Genomic DNA, 24,988 nt, shown 5'->3' with positions numbered 1-24,988 from the left:
TAAACAAAAAGCATTTATTAATTTTTAAAAGGTTTAATTTAACACTTTATTTTAGAACCTTTTTCTATTTGTATATATTACTAGTAAATTCTGTGATTTATTTAGGCACATTTAACTAGTCATTATAGAAGTTTGGAAATGCATTTAATATAGCTGTAAAACTATTATAATAATAACAGCCTTTTCTATTTATGGAAACTGCTACCATTCATGAACTTTCTGTCACTTTTATTGCTTCAAAAGATGTCACAGCCATCCAGTTGTAAGCATGAAAAATTCTGTTGCATACGTCGATGGGTGCTTGTCCATTTGCTTTAATCTAACACCTTTTTTTGTTTTAATCTAGCAACTTCTTTCCATTTCAGCCTTTGAATCCACACAGGACTCCATACAGCATCTTTGTTCTTATTATGTTTTTGACTAATATACTCGTAATATCTTTACTTTTTTAACTCTAGAAGTTTCTTGTATGCAGTTTCAGCAGTATCCTGTTTGTGCTGAGTATTCAGAAAACTATAATGATTGAGGCATTTGATGTTTTAGGTTTCAGCTTCAAGAATACAATGATCCATAAATCATTGCCCATTTCTTCTTGTGGTTGTTTCTGGAGTCCATTTATTTCTTAAGGACTAGTCTTTTATTGAGAAATGGTATTGACCTAAACTGCTGAGAATAAGATTCTGTGTTTATTGTCTGAAGATTGCAAATCGACAGACACGATAAGTATGAGTGAATGCTTTTGTTGTTGAACAATCTTTTAAATAGTTTACACATCGATCAACAGGGTAAGATGATAAAATACGTGAAAATATGTGCTTGCAGAATCTTTAACAAAGTATTTTAGTGCAGTATGTAGTCAATATCATTTCAGGCATTCTTTAAATGCGGATATCTCCCCATATTTTCACCAATCTATAAATGTTATCAGTGACTGTTGTAGCACCATGAATAATAAACACTTATTGTGCACTGTTCCAGGTGAGAGGTCCTAGATCTGATATATGTACAGTAATGATAATCTTTAGAAGAAAGAAACTGAAAATATTGTTTAGATAATATAAATGATCAAAATATTTAAATATCTGAGTATACATACACAGACATACATGTATGTGTACACGGATAATCACCATGTTGTAGGAAAGAAAAGAGAATATCATATAAAGCAATTCTAACACATATTAAAGATGACAGAGTTTGTATTTTGAATCATTTTTAATATAATTATTTTGTAATAATATTTTGTAATAGGTGATATTTACTACATCTGCATTTAAACAATGTAAGAGCTAATGATGTAATAGATGCCATTTCAACAGTTATCCTCAGCTTGTGAATTTACCTAAATTTTATATAGGGTGACTGATGATTTTTATATTTTGCACATTACCTACCATAGTACCCGAAGGGTTTGTTGGAAACCTAACTTACGAGTCCATTTCATCAACTGCAATAAATGTAAGCTGGAGCCCACCATCTCATCCAAATGGTCTAGTCTTCTACTATGTTTCTCTGAGCTTACAGCAGACTCCTCACCACGTGAGACCACTTCTTGTGACATATGAGAGAAGTATATATTTTGATAATCTGGAAAAATATACTGATTATATATTAAAAATCACTCCATCAACAGAAAAGGGATTCTCTGATACCTATACTGCCCAGCTACACATCAAAACTGAAGAAGATGGTAGGCTGGACCCTTTTATTGCCTATTAAGCAGATTGTGGTGTTCTCTTCTTTACATAGCTTTCTGATAGAAAACATTATTTTTATAACTATATAGAGACTGTTCTCAGGTAGTTAGCCTTTCAATAAACATAATAAGCTCTGTTTTTTAAAATTAAAATAATTATCTGTTAATGAAATTATGTCCCACTATTATTAAAGCCTCTTCTTTTTAATGCTAATTCACTTTTCATTTAATATTCTTTTTTTCTTTTATAGTCCCAGAAACTTCACCAATAATCAACACTTTTAAAAACCTTTCCTCTACCTCAGTTCTCTTATCATGGGATCCCCCAGTAAAACCAAATGGTGCAATAATAAGTTATGATTTAACTTTACAAGGACCAAATGAAAATTATTCTTTCATTACTTCTGATAACTATCTAATACTGGAAGAACTTTCACCATTTACATTATATAGTTTTTTTGCTGCCGCAAGAACTATAAAAGGACTTGGTCCTTCCAGTACTCTTTTCTTTTACACAGATGAGTCAGGTAAGCCTGAATCCATAACTCTTGAAATGATTTCACTGTTGCAGCCTTGCTCTCTCTTTTTAAGGAACAGCATGGAAAATGAAAAGATATTCAGTTTTCTATTTGTAACAGGCTTACAACTATTCATCTACTTTGCTGAACTTTTTTTTTTTAATTCAAGCCTTAGAACAAAGTGCTTGTTTAAAATTAGTTTGGAACTACTGAGTTCCAAGTATAAAAACATAGTTACCGATGCTATTTATTTCTGAAATATGATCATTTTAGGAATCTTTCTTAATAGTGCCTGCAAGAAGCTAGAGTCACAATGATATTTTTACTAAATATCATTTACTAAAAATTTTATGAATATAAGTTTTATAATGTGTTTTCCTGCAGTGCCTTTAGCACCTCCTCAAAATTTGACTTTAATCAACTACACTTCAGACTTGGTATGGCTGAAATGGAGTCCAAGTCCTGTTCCAGGCGGTATTGTTAAAATATATAGCTTAAAAATTCATGAGCATGAAACTGATACTATATTTTATAAGGTAGGTTGATTATAACAGTACATGTTAATTTAAAAATTCAGAAATTGAATTAAAATCATTTGACATGCAGAGGAAAATGGACTGCTTTAAATTAAACAAGGACCATCTTTTTAAATAATCTTTTTTTCCCTACAATTTAAGGATGTTTATGGAAAACACAGAAGACATTTGTCAGATATGACAGCTGAATAATTTGTAGAGCAGTTTACTTAGACTTTACGACTTCTAGATATTTGCAAGTTAAGAAATAATTGCATTATTGTATTAATGCTGGAAAGTATATAGTAAATTTTTTCAGACTATTTAAAAACTGTTATTATCTTAAATGCAATATATTTCTATTTGTTGTTAAAAAGATACCAAGTAAGTGTTTTTAACCTTTTAAGAAAAGTATTTCTACTGGGCTTCTGGTAATCTTCCCTGATAGAATATAATCCCACACTGATTGGGCTTTTAAGGTATATCATTATTTTTTTTCCTTTCAATGCCAATTAGTTTACAACACTGAATACTCTTTCCCTTCTCCATTTTTAGGTTCTAGAATCAATGAAAAATACCCAAATTACAGATATAACAAAGGATCTCAAATATACTTGTGTGATTTCTAGCATTTAATTGCCAAAATATGTTATATAACTAGCATTTATTTAAGAAAGTGTTTTTATTTTTTTCTCCAAAGGCGATGAAGTACTGGGATGCTCTTATTTAGTTACAACAAGAAGAGTGAAAAAAATCTGCAGTAAACATTGTCCCAATATTATATGCATTACAATTTATTGCTGATGGTAAATTATTTTTACAGCATGTGTAGCTTGCAAAGTGAATAGTAAAAATCAAAAGCAATGGTTAAGGTTATGTCATAACGAACAATGACTTTCTGGAAATCAAGATATTACTTTAAAATCTGACAGGCTGAGTAGAATTTGAATTGTAGTACTCCATAAATGTGGAATCTCTTCCCCAAAAGTGTGAAATTCTAATAATGCTAAGTCTCTAGGCCCCTACTATCTATCCTGGTCTAATCTTAACATTTTCTCATTTTTTATTTGCTTTGTCTGTATGGGTCACTGGGAAATGATTATCAGAAAGGAAAAAGCAATCATTTTTTACTGCAATGACATTTTTTTTTTGAGACTTAATGTGTGGCATTAAGGCAGCTACTTAACCTCTTCTGACTTGGTTTCTTCAAGTGCAAAATTGGAGTTATAAGGATGCATACATTAAAAAGTGAGAATTGTAAGGGCAAATCTATATCAAGCATTTAGAATAATCTTCAGCACATGATATATGTGTTAGCTATTGTTGTGTTATTGTACATCATTTAAGAAAAGGTTTGAAAACTGCATCCAGCATTGTCATAGCACTAAGTATGAAAGGACAGTATACCTTTACCTGAATATGAGAATAAGTTATGATTTTTAGGCTTCCTGATATTTCAGTGGAAATGCTACCATTAAAATGTTTCTAGTAGCAAACATATAATCTTTATACCATAAAGTATTAAATATATTACTTTTGGGTAGAAGGAATAGTTTTTCTTGAAAATTTACTATTTTTAGTTACTCCTTTTTACACCTGTTTTGTCCTCCGTTGATTTTCGTAGTCTTATTTTCTTTTAAATTCCTTTGAATATACTTCATGCCACCTGTTTTCCTTTCCTAACACCTAGTTTGTTTGCTTTCGTCCCTCTGTTTAGCTTTCTTCCTGAGTGTATTGTCCTATTTTCCTTACGTCTTTGTCTCTATGTCCTATCGGTTTCTATTATTTTCTTCTTTTTCTTTTTATTCTTTCAAATTATATGTGGGTTTGTGGAGACAGAATAATTCCAGAACCATTCCAAAGATTCCTGCCATTGTAGTCAATCCAGTGAGTTCCCACGGAATCAGTTAGATCCAGGTCTACTGGTAACTTGGGTCACTCACAAATATGGAAACAAATTGTTTATTCAGTAAAAAGTTCTGCTAAAATATGTTTGGAAATATTCCTCATTCATGTCTCCCTCTTACATCCCAGTGACCAGATGTAAATCTGGTCACTGTCCAGTGAGCTGCTCTCACATGTTTTGTTATAATCTTGGGTTCAGTCATTTCTCTGGGTACAGACCTTTCCTAATCCAAGTCAAAATTTACCTGCATTGTTCTAATTTCTTCTCAGTCAACATTTGTTTGTAGATTTCTTTGATTAATATAAAAGTTCCTTGATGGCAGTGACCATATGTATCTTATATATGTATCTTTATAACCTTCTGGTTATCTAACAGTATGCTTTATAAATAGTAAGCATGAAAGAATGAAAGGATAGAGTGTAATACAATGAGTCCCTAAAGTATGTCAATAACTTGGGATATTAATTTACAATTTGATTTAATTTAAAATATGATTAAAATGTAAGTGCCTTGTGAGTTAGCATTCTTGCTAAATTTCTGTTACTGAAATGTTTAATAAATAAGTCAAAGTAGTTTATATTTTGGGTCCATTAAATGGAGTATTTTTAAAATTACACCATTATAGGAGACATTGTCTTCTGTTTCTGTAAAGATAACAGATTAGTCTTAACTGATCTCTCAGTTATGACAATTATCTTTGAATGAAGACTTTATACTTAATGGTAAATATTTCTATGAGAACACATATCCTTCCTTGAGCAGTTGTGATAACTGTTTTGTTCCTTTTTTTCATTTTCCTAAGAGATTGGGTAAAATTATGAATTTAGGAGTTGTCTAGGAAAACTCATAATTTAAGCTTCATGAGAATAGAGATTTTTTTTAACTGTTGTATTCCCAATGCCTAGCATAAAGTAGCTGATGAATAAATTAATTTACACAGAATGTTACTGGTATTAAAAAACGACTCTAGATGAATTCAAGAAAAATCTACTATTGCTGACCACCCATAAGTTTGATTTAAATTGGAGACTTCAATTTTTGAGAATTTAAAGGAAGTAATGAGTATTTAATTCCAAGCAAGTGTCAGGAGACAAAATGAAAACAAAATACCCTAGCGTAAAAAAAAAAAAAAAAAATTTTAAATGGCCATTTTGGGATTCTTCAGGGCTGAGAGGTTGCCCAGTTCATCCTGTATCATGACCTGAGTGCATAAAAAAAAGAGGTTAGTATTTGTTTTATTTTCATTGAAAATGCCCATGCTTATTAAATCCTAAATTAAACATAGAAGGCATAACTTCAATGTAATAAAGTATTTCTTTCAGTTACAAATTTTTGGTGATGCATCATGACAAAGAATTTTTTTCTGGTTTTCAGAATATTTCAGGTGTTCAAACTGAAGCCCAGCTTGTGGGGCTGGAACCAGTCAGCACCTATTCTATTAGCATATCTGCCTTTACGAAAGTCGGAAATGGCAATCAATATAGTAATGTAGTAAAATTCACAACTCAAGAATCAGGTGAGATACAGTTTTTTGATCCTAAAATGTTTCACTTTGTATTTAACACTTTCCCCGTCCTTTCAGTTTATATGAAAGTACCATTAATAGTGCATTCAAATGGAAGTTGAATTTCAGTGCTTTAAGACTAGGCTGCATCTTGTCTGCAATCAAATATATATATTTACATGTGGTTTTTCCTTTTGAACTGAAGAAGCTGAAATAAAGGACTAGTTTAGGAACAAAGTAGGTTTCTAGATATCTGTGGAAAATTACCTAATTCTGTTTTTTATAAAAAAGTTAAATTCCAGTTAGTTAACATACAGTGTAATACTAGTTTCAGGTGTATAACACAGTGATTTATCACTTACATGCAACACCTGGTGTTCATCACAAGCGCCCTCCTTAATCCCCATCACCTATTTGCCCATGCCTCCACCTACCTCTCCTCTGGTAACCATCAGTTTGTTCTCTATGGCTAACAGTCTGTTTCTTGGTTTGCCTCTCTCTCCCTTTTTTATTTCCCTTTGCTCTTTGTTTTGTTTTTAAAATTCTTAGTATCAACTGAGACGGCTGGGATGGGGGGTAGGAGGAGAAATGAACCAGTATTCACTTTTAACAGGTTGGTTTATATTTCCACGAAACGATATCGATGATTTTTTAAAGAAGATGTAACATGTGAAGACCACTGGTCACTATGTAAGCTTCTACTTTCCCATAGTCCATTTGTAACATGTGAAGGGGATTATGAAGACTATGAAATACCACTGGTCTAATTAAACTTACCCACATGTCACATACATGCCATAGCTCACCTTTGTTTATGTGCTAGATAGTTTTCATTTATGACCTATATAATGGGTGGCTTAGAAATGCATTTTTCCTTTTCTCAACCGGACTATATGTTTAGAGGCACCTCTTCCTCACTTTTTTCATCAAGTATTATTGAATGAGCTTAAGATCCTGCTCCAGTTAATTTTTCTCTGTACCTCTTCTTTTAGTGAATCTCTAAGTTGAAATTGGAAAGCACTCACTGATAAATTAATCATTTTTGCATTAATTTATGAATACCTGATACTTTTTTCATAGCATGCCTATAAGACAAGCCAATAAAATAGTATTTATCGTGGATAGAAGTGATTGCTTTGAAGTCAGAGTGTCTGGATTTGAATCCAAGCTCTGTGACCTACTAGCTGTATAACCTTGCAAAGGCTCATTACTCCTCAGAGCCTCTATGTGTGAAAAGAAACACATATTAGCAGTAGCCACCTATAAGGTTGTTGTGGAAAATATTTGAAAAGATCCACATAAAGCACTTATTAGAGTGTCAGACACACATTTAGTACTCAAAAAAAATTACTGTTGCCCCTATTCTCATATTACATATGAAGAAACCATTATTCAGGAAGTTGAGATTAAAAGATCTGAGGAAGTTAGTAAAGAAACCGAATTAGAACATCAACTTCTGATGTCTAGTGTAGGGTGGACATAACTGTAGGAAATATATATTATAACTGATAATTTATGTATTATATACAAATGCTAAACATATAAAAAAAACTATTTTAACTATATATATGTATCAGTTTAGTAAAAATTAAGGTTAATCTTGTAGACAGTAAACCAATAAATATTTTTATCAATAAAATAAAATTATTGCACATGCCTTGATTGGTTAAATAAAAGACAATTTTCAACTTTAAGTGTTAAATATCAGCTGTTTAATTAATTGTTTTTAGATTCACAGAGTCAGTGAAATAGTCACAAAACCCAAGTTTATAAACTAAACTTCAGCAAAGTTATTTTATGAAAATATTATTATATGTTTTTGAAAATAAGCAAACAATAATATTTAATAGAACCCTGGATCACCTGAGAAATTGTCTTTTCAAAAATTTTAAATGCCACACATCCATTCCCTAAGTGTTCTCCTTTCATTCTGATGCCTCTATTTTACAGAGGAAGAAGAATTAGTAAAGATAAATTTAGGTCAGAAGAGAGAACTGTAAGCAAATCAAAGATAACTTGAACTTGAGTATTCTTTAAATAACTATGTTTTGCATAAGGACAGCAAGTTGTTTCACTACTTGTTTGTAATCCACAAATTGACTATATACGAATTTTTCTTGTAGCATCCTGTCTACCCTATAATAAGAAAAGCTATGCTATCATTTGAGGACATTAAATAATTACTTTCCATGGGAAGTAGCTGGTCTCTCCAATCTGTAGTCACTTTGGTGGGTTGGGGAACTGCCCTTCAACCAGGTCTACCCTCTGAGAACTTGGGTTACTTCCAAGTAAATTCAGGGAAGTTCTAGAAAAACAAAAACAAAAAAACTAGGACTGAATTAAAAACTGGGACTGATTTAAATGTTCCCTCCACTGATTTTTAAAAAGGTATTGGGGGATCAGGTCTTCACAATTCTTCCAAAGCCTACCAATTGTAAAAACAGAACCCCTACATTGGTTGCATGTCTCCTAGTACTGTTTGGCCCAGATGTGCCACATCATGGAAGCGCCTATATCTATGTTTTGCATGAAAAGATTCCATATAAAGGTATTGCTAAGACCACTCCTTTCCAGTACGATATAAAGAAAGCAGGCTCCAGGCACCGCCTGAGCTTGAGGCTATACACTTAGTTGCTTCTCAGTATTTGAGGATGTGATTGCTACTTGGACCTAGGAATATTCAGTGGCTGACTCAGTATTTTAAGGATTCACATAATAGCATAGAACCTGGGCCAACTGACACTTGATTTAGCCTATGTTAAGAACTTTTTGAGCACACATTGCAAGGTTGTTACGTTAAATTTTTATTTGGTCTCTACTAAACATGATTTAAAATATTTTTTTAATGTTTATTTATTTTTGAGAGAGAGAGAAAGAGAGAGAGAGAGACAGAGTGTGAGTGGGGGGGGGGGGGGGCAAAGAGAGAAGGAGACACAGAATCCAAAACAGGCTCTAGGCTCTGAGCTGTCAGCACAGAGCCCGATGTAGGCCTCAAACCCACAAGACCCAAGATCATGACCTGAACTGAAGTTGACGCTTAACCGACTGAGCCACTCAGGCACTCCTATTAAACATGATTTTATCTAGAAATCATGTAATAAAATCATTTACCTACTACATATGTGTGAATTTTAACTTCTGGCATTTGTTTATCTTTAAAGTTCCAGATGTCGTACAGAATGTACAATGTATGGCAACTAGCTGGCAGTCAGCTGTAGTGAAATGGGATCCACCCAAGAAGGCAAATGGAATAATTATACATTATATGATAACAGTTGAAAGGAATTCTACAAAAGTCTCTCCCCAAGATGATATGTATACTTTCGCGAAACTTCTTGCCAATACCTCATATATCTTTAAAATAAGAGCTTCAACTTCAGCAGGTGAAGGTGATGAGAAAACATGCAACATCAGCACGCTACCTGAAGCAGGTAACTAATCTGAAACAGGTAATTTACCTGAAAGAGGAAACCAACCTGAAACAAGTAACTACTTGTGGATTGTGTCATACATTTGTCAATAGCATTTGTAATCTTTTTATTCTTCCAAGTTTTTATTTAAGTTCCAGTTAGTTAATATACAGTGTCATATTAGTTTCAGGAGTCGAATTTAATGATTCATCACTCATATACAATACCCGGTGTTCATCACAACAAGTGCCGTCCATAATCCCCATCACCTATTTCACATATCATCCTACCCACCTCCCCTCCAGTAATCCTGTTTCTTCTGTACAGTGAAGAATCTGTTTTATGGTTTGCCTCTCTCTTTTTTTCCCCTTATGTTCATCTGCTTTATTTCTTAAATTCCACCTATGAATGAATTCATATATTTGTCTTTATAGCACATTTATCTAAAGATATGAAAGAAATATTTTAAAATGTAACACATACATTTTTATGACATGTGTTACTGAATACTGGTTATGTAGTATATTGATCCCTCTCCACAACATGGGGAGACTAAAAAGGGGAAAAGGAGAGAAAATCTGCTCTACTGTGTTTCCACACATATCTATGTCTTATTATCCAAACTATGAACTTACTGAATTATTCTTTATCATAAGTTAAAATATGGAGTGAACATATAAATATTTTGATATTTATCTCTTTTTTATTTAATTGATTTTATGGAACTCTAGATGCTTTCCTGAATTCCAGAGCTGCAGTGTCAAACTCTCTTTCATCGATTTCTTTTCCTATACATCAGCCCTTGTCTTGTATAGTATTTGAATGAAAATATCTGGTCACTAAGTCTAGTCTACAAAGAAGAAAACGCTTGCCTTCCCTAACAGTGGTCTGACCTACCGTATAATTTCCTTTCTCCTTCTACCTTTTCCAATATTGTACCTGCTCATATCAATGTAAGTCTGATTCCTTCCTGATAGTACTACTTCCCTGGAAGTCCTCCCTTATAGGGACTGTGGGCATAATTGTTTACTTCTGGCACATCCAGATCCATTATTTTGGAAACATCTTCTAATTCTTTCCTCCTTTTGAAATCAGCATCACCCAATTTTACTCCACTCCTCTATCCTTGAGGTAGTAAACCACAGAATTTCAAGACATGGTGTACCTTCTCCCTGGTTTCCACATCCTCATCAACATTTTTTCCTTATCATCCTTCCAGTGCAACACTTCGTGAGACATCAGTGTTCTTGTTCAGCTGAAATAGATGCTTCTCGGCAACACCTATCTTTTGCTCCTTATATCTCAAACCATGCCATTGTGATTCATCTTCTAGGGGTTTTTCCCATTCTGAGGGGATTCCACTGTTTTCACCAGATGTTGGCTGATAAATAGTGCTATACAAAACAGAAGTGGTTTACCTTTTCCAGCTATAACTTCACCTTCTCTAACTCTCCTAGCTACCCCATAATCTTCTATATCAATTTGTTTGTTTACACTCTACGATTTTCCATAGGAGAATTCTGCTCTCATTCTGAACATAATCTGCCCACACTGTCATCTATATTTGATGTGATTTTCTTAATAATATCAATGATACTGACTTGCCCTCCTTCATATTTACTCATATTTTATTTATGCTCTCAAGATATCCTCTCTCAGGGATGTCATTGCCTTCTTTTCAGGAAAGTAGCTGCTTATTTTTTTGTTTCAGTATCATATCTCCTCTAGAACATTACTCCATCAGTTCAATCTACTTTCTCCTGAATTTCATTCTCTTTCTTTCCATAACCCCCCCCACCCCGCAAATTGTTCAAAAATTTTAGCCGAGGAACTGGTTGGTGTATCAACCCCAATATCTGCAAAATGGAATTTATGCTACATGAATTCTTCTCTTCCCCTTTTCTATGCCTGTACTTTGTAATCCTTTGGACACCAAGCTTCATATTTTTATGTGAACTTTCTCCCATTTTTCCTGCATATGATTAGATCTTATCAATTTCAGTCTCTGCCATGGCTCTCCAATTTGTTCTTTCTTCTCCAACGTGACTGCCCCATTTTACATCAGCCTCTTGTTGCTTCCTGTAAAAATATCCTAAAGTAGCCTTACCACCCATGCTCATCCAGTCTGCCCATCAGTCTTTTCTTCGTACACACTTACTTTCTTTGAATTGTTTCTAATACACAGTTTAGAGCATTTATGTGTTGGCGGTTGAAGTTCATTATCTGAGGGTAAAAGTGAGACATGCAGATTCAGGTATTTGAAACATAGAGATAAGAATGAAAAGCACAAGGTATAGGATATGGCTCAGAATACTCCAAATGTTTTACTTATTCTTGTCTAGAAAATGCATCCCAGAATTTATCACCAGTTAGAATCTGGCTTCTGTCTATGTTTTCATTCTTATGTCCCTCTACTACATTTCCTCATCTACCCTATGCCTCTAGCCAAATTTTGGTTTTTTTTCAGTACGTTAGATTTCATGTATTCAATTAAAAGAACATTTATTAAGCACTTGCTACTTGCTATGGGCTAATAATTGATTAGATTTTCTATTTTAAACATACTCAACACTTTCTCACCATCAAATTGCTTTACTTCCTGTAGTTATATTGTCCTTTTCCTTTTGTATGTCACACAGAATTGTATTCATTCTTAAAAGCCCAATTTAAGTGTGTGTGTGTGTTTGTGTGTGTGTGTGTGTGAAATTCTTCAATGACATGCCAACCTTTAAAGCCACAGATTCCTGGACTTCATCCCAGACTTGCTGATTCATAGCCTAAAGAGGTGATGCCCAAACCTGTACTTTCAGTCATCTCTCTAGGTAATCTGATGCTCTGCAAGTTATGGGAAGTGCTTGAGTAGGTTACCCATGAACTCTGATTGCTGGTGATATGTCGCAGCCAGGACAGGCAGTGTCAAAGAGGTCCAAAAGGAGTGATAGGTATTTCCCCAGTAGGTGGGTAGCAGACCATTGCTCTGCAAAATCTGGCAGAAGGAAATATGTTCAAATCCAGGCAGATGGTCTGCATCAGGTTGTTTAGCATCAGGTAAAATGATCTTGTTTATTGGACAGGAGCAGAGTCTTAGAGAACTGGAAAAAAAAAGGACAATAATTTTGAGATAAATGAGAGGTTCAAAAGACTCTGAAGACAAGACAGAAGACTCATTAATTGAGTCCACGGACATTCAAGATGACTGCTTCATCACAGGAACAAAGCAGAAGTTCAGTTAGTAGAACTGAGACACGTAATCAAAGTAGTAATATGCGTTTGATATAGAGCTATCTGAACTTAAAGTACAGGTCTTTGTAAAAGTAAATATTTATTTAAGGATTTGAATTGGATCTTACCTCAAGGTTAAAAGACCACATGAGTGAAAGTTGAAGGGAATCTAAATCAATGAATTAGGCTGATATTAGGCATACATATTGTGCTATGTACTCCCTTAGTACTGAGGACAAATGCTTCTCAGACATTAGACTTCTAACTCCCTGCATCAGAATATATATCCCTAAGGCCCTACTCCAGACCTATGAAATCAGAATTTGGAAAGTAAGACTCACAACAAATCTGTATGTAAACAAGATATGTGAGGAAAACAGTGCTGAAATTGGAGACACGCTCTATTCCTTTGTAAACTTTTTGCTTGCGGGGACTTTGTCTTATTTATCACTGTTTTACTCACAGTTCTTAGCAGATACCCTGGGAATTACAGGCACTCACATGTTTGTAGAAGAAAGAAATGAATTCTTTTCTTGTGAAATTTATAATTTTCCATAAGGGTTTTTATTCCATTGCAAAATATGATTTCCCACATTTCTATCAGGCAAAATTATAGATATTTTCTCCCATGCAAATGTAAAAGTGTTTTTAATTAAGGACAGTCATATGAAACATAAGCATTAATTGGTACTTCAAAATTTCTTAAATAATTTTTCATTTTTAAAATTAAGTTTCAGGTCTAGGATGTAATTATATTTCTGACTATAATATTTGTTAGGTAAATGCTTTTATCTGGGTCTGCATGAATTGTTTGTTGATGAGACATTAGTAAGAACTGGAGATTCATTGTTCAGAATGGAAACAGTTTTATAGCTGTTGCACAATTCTAATTTATAGTGGTCTAAGATTAGTCACGGTGTATAGTCAGCTCTGAGTCACTGATTCTGTACTTATTTTTGATGTAAAGTAAAATCAAATTTGGCTCACTCTCTTACTGCCTGGTGTCTGACCTTAACATTCCTTCCAGGGATTATTGGGTATTTTTCTCAGTGTAAACTTGGTCATATCTGGGCACAGTTAAACATGCATCATAATGATTGAATTTATGAGGAGATTAGTGTTTGGTCTCTAAGGTGGTTCCATTGTCGCAGTCAAACATGTTGGAATAGGGCAAATGTAGATGCAGGCCCCCAAACTTGGTGCTTTTAACCACATTTTATGTCAAAATATATCATATGTACCAGTAAAGATATTATTGCAAGTTCATGTGCGCACAATATTGAACTCCTAGAATCTCATATTAGCTCAAAATGCATGCACTTATCCATATTATTTTCAAATCTTAGTAAATGTGGTGATTTAATATTGAGTTTTTAAAACTTTTTTTCTGGAAGATAATTTTACAGTTTGTATTTATTCAAAGCTCTTCCAAGTTCACTAATTTAGAATCAGAAGAGAAAAATAAGCTATATCTATTGGATGCCTAAAACGTAATTGAGGGAAAGTAAAATATGATTTTTTCATTAGTTTTTGTCCAACAGGAGGTATCAGGCACCGGTAGCGACCCACTGCAAGTCCACTGAGGTAGCAAATTTATTAATATGGTGCAACATTATTGAATGTGTTCAATTTCCCTGTTTTTCATTTTTCTTCTACTCTTGGTTATTTGAAAAAAAACATATGGCGAGCTATCAATGTGCATATATTTATATATATTTATATATATAATATGTGTGTAATATATTATATAAATATTATAATATGTAAACATATTATATATATAAATATATATTTTTTACATTTATGTATGTTAACTTTCAATCATCTTCTTCACAGCCCTTACCACTGTTCCTCTAAGAATTATTTAAGAAATTTATCTGTTATGCATTTTAGTTGAATCCCTATTTTGTGGACCTCTCTGAGCACTGCAGAGACCAGGCAAACTGTGATTATGACTAAATTTGATCTCCATTTACCAGCTTTTTGAAAAAATAAAACATTTATATCATTTTTAGGAATGCACACCATTCTCAAATAGCATTTATTAGACTGAATATGAGTGGTAAAAGTATTCCTCAGGGTTGCAAATTAATGCATTAATTCAAAAGTTCCCTTTTTCCTTTGTCTGCATCCCACTGACTTTGCTCTCCTTATCCATCTCCTCAGTTGAGATGAGAAGTCAAGCATGTAGGAAAATTGCATGATCCTGTTTGTTCTTAAGCAAGTGAATTGACACATTCTACTTACCAGTAAGTAATTGCTGAAAGCGTAAAAGCCATTATAGTTGCCTGTCACAGATCAGAAAGAAATAGCTATTAGCATTGCTACTCTAATTGAAATTCAAGTGTTTTACAAAATATCTCTCACGTAGACTCAAGTATTAAATATAATGCTTTTCTTAAGAGTGAACATCAGGTGAGAAGTATCTTTTACACTTGTAGTGTGGAAATTTGACCCATACATACTTATTTAATGCTTATTACTATGCACAGGCTCGTGTTTGGGGTTCAAGAACCAAGTTTGAATCCCAAATAGCATCAATGATCTCTGCTGTGTGCATCCAAATAACTCCACCATTAATGTAAAGACATACCCAATACATATAAAGCAATTAAATACACAACAATATTAATATGTTAGTCAATTATGTGGATTGAAGATTGAATCAAATAGGAATTCAGGACAATATTGAAAGCTATGTTGAAGAAATGGAATATGAATTGGATGTTGCTTATTTGTAGCTTCAGAATTTCTTTATAGGAAAAGCATAGACTCAGTAACCTAGCGGGAAATTATGATATGGTCTTGAACTTTGAATTTCATAGACAGTTACACCAGTGTTTACTTAGATTGTCTGATATAGATCAATAAAATAGCCAAGTTTTTGAAATATTCTTTTTTTGTTGTTCTTCAGTGTGCTATGAGAAAATGTCATAGCACATGTCAAAGAACATTCTTCATTTTATTTGAGCTATATGAAGGGTAGGGGGAATTGAAGATTATGGGTATGCTAAGGTACTCATGGTTAACCAGCCTGTGGCACAATCACTATTCATGGAAATACTGAGATTAATAGAGAGAGGGAAGTAAATGCGAATTCCAAAATACACCAAGAGAAAACACACAGTGGAATAAAGTAATGGGATATAAGAGGTCAGGCTAAGGTGAAAGCCTGATAGAGTGAGGGGGCACTATATTGGAAAGAGTGTAGCGGGGAGGTTGAATAACTTAGCCTTACTTTGCTCTTGGTTTTGCATATTTGTAGCAGAGGCTTGAATATAATATCATGGAAAAATGAGAACTCTGCTAACTTTAATTTTTTTAATGTTTTTATTTATTTTTGAGACAGAGAGAGAGAAGGGGAGGGGCAGAGAGAGAGGGAGACACAGAATTCAAAGCAGGCTCCAGGCCTAAGCTGTCAGCATAGAGCCTGATGTGGGGCTTGAACTCAGGGACTGTGAGATCATGACCTGAGCTGAAGTTGGATGCTTAACTGACTGAGGCACCCAGGCGCCTGGAGAACTCTGCTAACTTTAAAATAGGAAGCAACATAAGTAACTCTAAAAATAGTGATTGTTTTTTGACCATTGTCCTAAAAGACTGTAGTAATTTTTAGAAGAAGTATTTGTTTATTACATAGTTACAGAGCCTTCTGAGTCACAAAGAATAAGATCCACAGTCATCTTAATGGCCCATAGGGTCCTTTTTAACCCACCATTCTCTTCCCTTAGTTATGTATTGTCTCCTCCTTTGTTTTTTGAAATTTACCCTCAAATGCCACCTCTTTAAAGAGGATCTGACTTATTTATAATTGAACCTCCTTTCTGCTAGAATTTTGCATCCTCTTTATCTGCTTTACTTCTCTGTATTGTATGTAGCATTGTCTATGGATCTGTCCTCATTACAATGCATGTTCCATGAGATTAGGAATTTTTCTTTGTGTAGTTAACAAAGAAATGCCCAGAGGGGCGCCTGGGTGGCTCAGTCAGTTAAACATCCAACTTCGGCTCAGGTCATGATCTCAAGGTGGTTCTTGGGTTTGAGCCCCGCATTGGGCTCAGTGCTGACAGCCTGGAGCCTGCTTTTGTATTCTGTGTCTCCCTTTCTCTCTGCCCCTCCCCTGCTCACACTCTGTCTCTCTCTGTCTCTCAGAAATAAAAAATAAATTAAAAACTGCCCAGAAATGTGTCTGAAATACAGTGAAACACAATAAATATATTATGAAACATTGGATGAATCAACTAATCAATCAATCTTCAGTCCTAGAAGAGTGCTAAGCACATAGTAGACATTCAATATGCATACTTTGGGAACCATAAGTAGAAACTTACAGTTACAAAATTATTTCTAGACAATTATATGGTAAAATATCTAAGAAAGGTGTGTCTTTTGGAGTATATTTTTTAATTAAACTTTTTATTTTGAGATAATTGTAGATTCACATACAGTTATAGAAAGTAATTTAGAGAAATCTTGTGTTCCATTTATGCAGTTTACCCCAAAGGTAATGTCTTTTAAACTACGGTATATTATCACAACCACCATATTTATGTGAGTGAAATCAAAATAGAGAATATTTTCATGAAAATAATCCCTTTTATTACCTTTATGCAGCCTCGCCCAAATCTTAACCACCCTTCTTCCTCCTCCCCCTCATTTTAACCCTCTAACAACCACTAATTTATTCTCCATTTTCTATAATTTTGTCATTTTTATTGATATGTTCATGTGGTTTTCTTCTTTAGTGTGTTAATATGATGGATTATATTGACTGATTTTCTAAATTGAACAAGCTTTGGTCTTTGGAATCAACCTCACTTAATCATGGTGTATTACTTTTTATGTATTACTGATTTCTATGTGTTAGTATTTTGTTAAGGCTTTTTGCTTCTATATTCATGAGAGATGTTGGTCTGTGGTTTTGGGTGGGGGTGGTTCTAACTTGTGTAGTTTCAGTATCAGAGTAACACTAGTTTCATCATATGAATCTCTTCTAATTTCTGGAAGAGATTGTGTGAAATTGGTACTAATTCTTCTTTAAACATTTGGTAGAGTTCTCCAGTGAAACTCTCTGGGCCTGGAGATCTCTATTTGGGGAGATTTAAAGTTTTGTTTAAGTGCTTTCAGAATGCAAAATTGGAGCTGAAATGTGATATCAAACCAGTTGCAGAAAGTGGTACTTCTAATTACCATTTGTCAAAAAGGAAGTCTCAAGAGAAATAAAGAAATATTGTAAACTAAAATATATTAAATTGATATGAAATGAAAATACAGTATGTCAAAATGTGTGGGACACAGTTAAAGCAGTGAAGAGAGGGAAATGTGTAGCATTAAATACATACATTGGAAAAGAAGGAACATCTCAGATCAATAATCTAACGTCACCCTCCCCTCCACTACAGCCTAGAAAATGAAAAAGCATGCTGAAAGAAGAAAGAGAATAATAAAAATAAGATCAGAAAGCAGTGAAATCAAAAACAGTAAAACAGTAGGAAAAATCAGTGAAATAAAGAGCTGGATCTTTGAAAAGTTAAAATTGATAAGCCTGACAAACGACACAAATTACCAATATTTAGGAATGAAACCACTTCAGACACTGCCAACATCAAAAGGATAATAAGGAAATGATACCAACAGCTTTACACACAACATTTTTACACCTTGGATGAAACAAACTCATTCGTTAAAAAGCATAACTACCACAGCTCACCTAATGTGGAATAAATAATGTGAATATCCCTATAACTATTAAGGACATTAAATTTGTAATGATTTCCTTTAACCCACTCTGGTAGGGAAAGGAAGGGCACTCTCCATTACTGGCAGGTGGGAGTAGGAATCCAAGTTCCCCCTTCACCCTCTGCTGACTCCTCCATTGAGGAGACCTCTTGGCCCTAGCTCAGGAGGGTAGGAGTTCCTCATTACTGCTCTCCACATGGTTCTCCACTGACATGGTGAAGGAGACTTGTGACTTCTGGAAAGGGTAGAGGTTCTAGCTCCTTATTTTGCTTTCTCCGACCTCACCCTATCAAAGATGGTTGAGGTGCCTCATTTCTGCCTAATGAGGACAGAAGACTAGGTTACCCATTTGACCTTTCCTGTCATGGGAGGGAATGGGACCACAGTTTTCTTCTGTGGTTTTTGGGTAGAGCTGTTCTTCTCTAAAAGTTTGTCTTTCTAGGTTACACTATATTTTTAATGTTTATTCATTTCTGTGACAGAGAGACAGAGAGACAGATTGCGAGCAGGGGAGGGGCAAAGAGAGAGGGGGACACAGAGCTTGAAGCAGGCTCCGGGCTCTGCGATGTCAGCACAGAGGCCCAGTGGGGCTCAAACTCACAAACCATGAGATCATGACCTCAGCCAAAGTCAGACACTTAACCAGCTGGGCCACCCAGGTGCCCCAAGGCTACACTGTTTTTTGACTAGAGACAGCATGCTTTTACTAGGGCTTTTTGGCCTGAGCTACTTGACATTTCCAGATTGCTGCCTTCTGGCATATATGAGGCAAAAAGAAAATCCAGAGAACTCACCACTGTATTGTTTCTTGGGTCCTGATTTCCCTAGTTGCTCTGCCTTCTCTCCATCTTTCAGAGTCTTCTTATGCTTGCATTATATTTAATGTCCATGGTTTTAATTGCATTTAGTGGAAGGAGTAGGATTAAAACATCTCTTCCACCTTCTTCAAAGCAGAAGTTCATACATGGGGATACATTTAATGGTTCTAAGTAAGAATCTTTGCTGTGGGCATTTTCACCACAGTGTTTTACCCTGTAAGGCAGTTTTGCTGAAAAAAATAAAAATAACCAGTTGACAGTTTGGTTTGACAGTTGGTTGGTTTCATCAGCTGGTTGACTGTTTGGTTTCATTTTTCTATTGATACAGTTCTTCCATTTTTATATTATATAAATCTTAGCCAGCTCCCATAATGGTCCGTACAGTGGCAAGGAGTTTTGAATCCACATTCCCATAGAACTTTGGAACATCAGTGGGCATGTGACAAAATGCCAAGAACAAACAACAGTGTGGAAGGCTTTCACAATGCAATACAAAGCTCACAAACATGCATCCCAGTATTTGGAAACTAAAACATCTTTTAATGAAGGAAGAAATTGTAGCAAAAAAGGGGAAAAATGAGATGCTGAACAAGAAAATGAATCAATAAGCAAAAAAAAAAAATGTGTGACACTATGAATGAAAAACTTTGATGACAAGTGTTTAGGTATAATCCAAAAAATAAAATCAGTTATTTGGGCAGTATTGCCATGAATCTACACCATACATTTTGAATGTATTCAAATATTTAGTATTTGCAATAAAGTCTTTCAAATTTTGTCATTCATTTTTAATGTTTCATTACATCCTTTTTACTAAATGTCCCTCTTTTATTTTTCATGATTTTATCTTCTATGGCAGAATTGCCTTATGGCCTATTAGTTATGTAGCAAAAATGCTGCAAAAAAGATCCTTTTTTAAAATTCTGAACATGATACTTAATATCATGCATGGTACCCCTTTTATTCATCTATTTAAGATGAAGTTATTTAATACATATGAAGTAGAATGCTAGGGACTACTGGGAAGACTATAATAAACAAATTTATTTCTTGTGCTTTTAAAATTTAGAATTATGTAATTTTATATTTTCATTGGCTCTCAGAGATAATCTCATTCAGTCATCTCATTTGATAGATACGGGAAATGAAGCACACAGGTTACGTGTCTACTAAGGGAGCTGTAAATAATTCTTAGCAGAACTCCCACTAATCCAGAACTCCTCCTACTATACTATAATGCTTTCCTTACCTTAGGAATTCAACGAATCATTTGCACTTATTGGAATTAGAATAGTTTTCTTCCATTGTTTCACAGTAGCTAAGTAGAATTTTTATGGAGTGGGGAAATTTAGGCCCATTATATTAATTTTCTCATTAATTTTTGCAGATATATTTATGATGTAACTGTATACATACTTTTGTCCAAATATGGATTTAAATTTCAGGAAAACTAAATTTCTATCATCAAACATGTGCTTACCTATAATACCCAAAATACTATAATACTAAAAATACAGTGTAAAATACTGAAGCCATTCTGGGAAATCTTTAGAGTTCCTAGGTACGTACTGCATTTTTTATCCTGGATAAGTCCCAAAGTTGTAATGTTGGCTATTATGAAATTGTCTTAGGTGTCAGATTGTAAATTATAATTTTAAAAGTCCTTTTAAATGTAATTCCATTGGTAAAAAATGAATTTGAGTTACTCTGCTTAATTCTCCTTGACCCCATTGATGCTCTAATACCTTTCATTAAGTATATTCCAGGCATCCACTCTTTTCTTCATCCCTGCTCCAGCTAAAGACAGCTGTTCTTCAAGCAGCATTTTTATTAACTTATTTAAGAACTGGGGCATATCTTATTACTCTATTTTCCATTCCTGTCCTATGCAGCTGTAGCTGATACTTTTCATAACAGCCTTTGCATATCAACCTCCTCTCCCATTGCACTCCATTTTTTTTTCTTATTCTCCTTTACTTTCCTTTTTAAGTAAATTAAGGATGTGTGTGTGCATGCAACAGCCTTCTTTCTTTATTTCTAGTAACCGTATTACTTGAAACCTTCAGGAATTTAACCGTTGTTTCTGTGAGATTATAAGCTTCAGGGAAAAACACTTAGGAATGGTGTAAAAACTCTGAAATGTAAAATATAGGACTTTTAATGACAGCAAATTTTCATTAGTAACAACTCAACTTTAAAATAATGCAATATGATATAAAGAAAATTCTTTGAGCAAAGAGAAGGTTGTGCAAATTATTGTTAACCACAATTTAGTGAATTTCAATTACAAGTTTCATGGCATATGAAAAAATAACTTTTGGTCTGGAAGCTATTTTATAAATAGAAGGCACACATAAATAGAAGCCACTAGATGATTGAACACTTTCAAAATTCAAGAAAAGAAATAATGCTTTTTAGTATATTAATGTTATCATTGTAATTTGAATTTTTTACCACCTAGTATTCACTGCAACCTCAAATAAATCACCCATTCAGTTCTGTGTCTGGATACCTTATGAAAAATTATTACTTTGGAAACAATTTGCAATGTTAGAAAGATAATAAGTAGTATTCCATAAGGATCACAATAATGAAATCTATACAATTAAAAGATACATTAAAAATGAGTAGCCTAATTTTCTGGTTTGTTACTAATTAATTACCCTACTTAAAATTCTTTTTAATGTTAATTTATTTTTGAGAGAGAGACATACACACAAAGCGTGAGCAGGGGAGGAGCAGAGAGAAGGAGACACAGAATCTAAAGCAGGATCCAGGCTCTGAGGTGTCAGCACAGAGTCTGATGTGGGGCTCAAACCCACAAGCTGTGAGATCATGACCTGAGCTGAAGTCAGATGCTTAACTGACTGAACCATTCAGGCACCCCTAAATTAGCCTACTTTAGATAGGATTTTTTAAAAGCCAAGATCTTGTTTGTAATTTTTAAAATACAACTACATTAATATTTGTTATATAGAAGTCTAACATTTTTAAAGTTTAGACTTAAGATTTAAAACTAACTTTGTATTTAGGATGTTTTTACAGAGAATGGTTAACTGTTTAAGATATGCTCTGTGAAAGCTGGATAGAATGCTATTCTCAGAAGTATATTAGGAACTTTGCATGAAGATTAACCAATTGCCAAAAGATAGTTGAAAACAGTTGTTGACATACTTGGCCTAATCTGTAAGGCTTCTTTTCTAGAATGGATATATCAAAAATACAATAAAACTCATCATTTCTACTAACACCTAGATTTCTAAAACATTAGTTAGGAAGTATTTGTCTAGCATTTAAAATTTCTATATAAATATATAACTTATTTTGAATATTGTTGCTGCATTTTTATGTGAAAGCTTTTTTCTTTTCATGTTTTTGTGTTTTTTAAATGTTTTTTACTTATGGAAAATTATTTTATATGCAATGAAATATACAGAACCTAAATGTACAATTCAATGAGTTTTTACAAATGCATACTCTTATGTAACACCACTCAACAACATATAGAACATTTCCATCTCCCACAGAAAATTCCCTTGGATACCCACTCTCCAAGCAACCACTGTCATGATTTCAATCAGCAAAAGTTAGTTTAAGTTGTTCCTGGCTGTATGTACTCTTTAATGTCTGGTCTGTTTCTTTCAACATAATTGTGAAAATTTCAGTAATTGTTCTTTTTTACTGTGGGGCAATTTCCCATCTTATGAATATTGCATTATTTGTGTGTGTGTGTGTGGACATGTAGCTTCTTCTAAACTAAGTATTTTGAATAAAATTGCCATACATATATTTTTAAATCTTTTTTGTGGAATTTCTGGGTCATAGTCTAGATATGTGTTTGTGTGTAAGTAACTGACAGTTTTCTAAAATGGTTGTACTATTTTAAATACACCCCAACAGCAAAATAGGAGAGTTATAATTATTTCTCAATATCACCAGAATTTGGTGTTAACAGTCTTTTTAATTTAGACATTCCAGTTGGTGTCAACATTTTCTATCTTATTATAAGTTGTATTTTCATATCAGTGACGATTAATGATGTTAAACCCTCTATGAGTTTGATATTTTTAGATTCGACACGTGAGTGACATTATGTAGTATTTACCTTTCTGTTTCTGGCTTATTTCACTTGGCATAATGATTTTAAACGTTTCTTCTTTTCATATATAAACATTTATAGTATAATCTCCTCTGGATAATTATATATCAAAATGTTTGGTTTTTTTCTTTCAGGTAAAATATTTTCTAATTTCCTTTGCAATTTCTTCTTTGAGCCATGGTTATATACAAATATGTTTCATTTCTGATTATTTGGAACTTTTCTAGATATTCTTATGTCATCAATTTTTAACTTATGCCATTGTCAGAGAATATATCTTTAAGACTTAATTTTTAAAAGCTGGCTGAGAAATTTTCAGTGGCTCAGCATATGATTTAACTTGTTGAATATTCTTCCCATGCACACTTGAAAATAGTGTATATTCTTCAGTTATTGGCTATAATGTTCTAGGTATTAGTCGAATGTGTTTGACACTAATGTTTTGCAAATCTAGATCCTTACAACTTTTCAGTTTAATTATTCTATGAATTATTGAGAAGGGAATGTTAACATATCCCACAACGATTGTACATTTGTCTGTTTCTTCTTTCGGTTCTGTCAGTATTTGATTCATGTACTTCAAAGTTTGGTTTTTTTTCCTTAACAAATACATATTTATGATTGCTATAACTTCCTAACTGACCCTTAATCATTATCAACTGTCTCTTTTATCTTTGGGAATACTTCTTGTCCTTCTTTTGTTTGGGAGCACCTGTCAGTTAGGCATCCAACCAGGTCAGGTCATGATCTCGTGGTTCATGAGTTCAAACCCGGTGTCGGGGTTTGTGCTGATAGCTCTGAGCCTGGAGCCTGCTTCGGATTCTGTGCCAACTTCTCCCTCTGTTCCACCCCCGCTCGCACTCTGTCTCTCTTTATGTCAAAAATAAATAAAAAATAAAGAAATTTTTAATAAAAAATAAAAGTCTTTTGTTTGATATTAATATAGACATGCTTTTTAGTTTATTGTTTGCATTGTGTATCTTTTTCTATCCTTACTTTTGAATTATTTGTGTCATATTTAAACGTGTGCCTGGTGACAACAAAGTATGCCTCTTGTGGACAGCATATAATTGGGCCTTTCATTTGTATTGTGACTGACAATCTCTGCTTTTTAAATGAAGCATATATATATATATTTAATTTTTAGAGAGAGAGAGAGCATGAGCTAGGGAGAGGGCAGAGGGAGAGTAAGAGAGAATCTTAAGCAGGCTCCCTGTTCAGCATGGAACCTGACACAGGGCTCGATTCCAGGCCCTGGATCATGACGTGAGCCCAAATCAAGAGTCTGATGCTCAATCTACTGAGCCATGAAGACGCCCCTAATCTGCACTTAAAGTCATTATTAATTTTATTGAATTTAGTTCTACTATTTGCTATTTGTTTTCTACTTGTCTTATCTCTTTTTTAGTTCCTCTCTTCTCTCTTTCTTGCCTTCCTTTGAGTTAATTGAATAGTTTTAGTTTTCTACTTTAATTAATCTGTTGGATTTTTAGCTATACTTATTTTTAGTGGTTGCTCAAGGAGATTACAATATGATTATTTAGTTTGTCATAGCTACTTA

General features: G+C 33.8%; 1 protein-coding gene and 1 long non-coding RNA gene across 5 annotated transcripts in view; one reads left to right on the top strand and one right to left on the bottom strand.

Moving 5' to 3' along the window:
* LOC109270557 (uncharacterized) overlaps positions 1 to 24,988 on the bottom strand; it is a 166,895-nt gene that overhangs the window by 8,735 nt on the left and 133,172 nt on the right. The window contains exons 3-5 of the long non-coding RNA XR_002081588.2: positions 19,305 to 19,558; positions 15,019 to 15,059; positions 12,418 to 12,641 (exon numbers count right to left, since the gene is read on the bottom strand). This is a non-coding gene — a long non-coding RNA (uncharacterized LOC109270557). The remainder of the gene's footprint in view (positions 1 to 12,417; positions 12,642 to 15,018; positions 15,060 to 19,304; positions 19,559 to 24,988) is intronic.
* PTPRQ (protein tyrosine phosphatase receptor type Q) overlaps positions 1 to 24,988 on the top strand; it is a 206,695-nt gene that overhangs the window by 71,774 nt on the left and 109,933 nt on the right. For all 4 annotated transcript variants that reach the window (XM_053894769.1, XM_053894770.1, XM_053894768.1 and 1 more), the window contains 5 exons: positions 1,400 to 1,690; positions 1,948 to 2,223; positions 2,599 to 2,750; positions 6,010 to 6,151; positions 9,301 to 9,570. In XM_053894769.1, the coding sequence (XP_053750744.1) occupies positions 1,400 to 1,690; positions 1,948 to 2,223; positions 2,599 to 2,750; positions 6,010 to 6,151; positions 9,301 to 9,570 (1,131 nt within the window). The remainder of the gene's footprint in view (positions 1 to 1,399; positions 1,691 to 1,947; positions 2,224 to 2,598; positions 2,751 to 6,009; positions 6,152 to 9,300; positions 9,571 to 24,988) is intronic.

Source organism: Panthera pardus, unplaced genomic scaffold, assembly GCF_024362965.1.
Source record: "Panthera pardus isolate Hobbes unplaced genomic scaffold, ASM2436296v1 HiC_scaffold_6, whole genome shotgun sequence".
In the NCBI taxonomy this organism is placed as follows: domain Eukaryota; kingdom Metazoa; phylum Chordata; class Mammalia; order Carnivora; family Felidae; genus Panthera; species Panthera pardus.
Note: the sequence above shows the minus strand (reverse complement) of the source record. Positions and strands in the feature narration are given on the sequence as shown.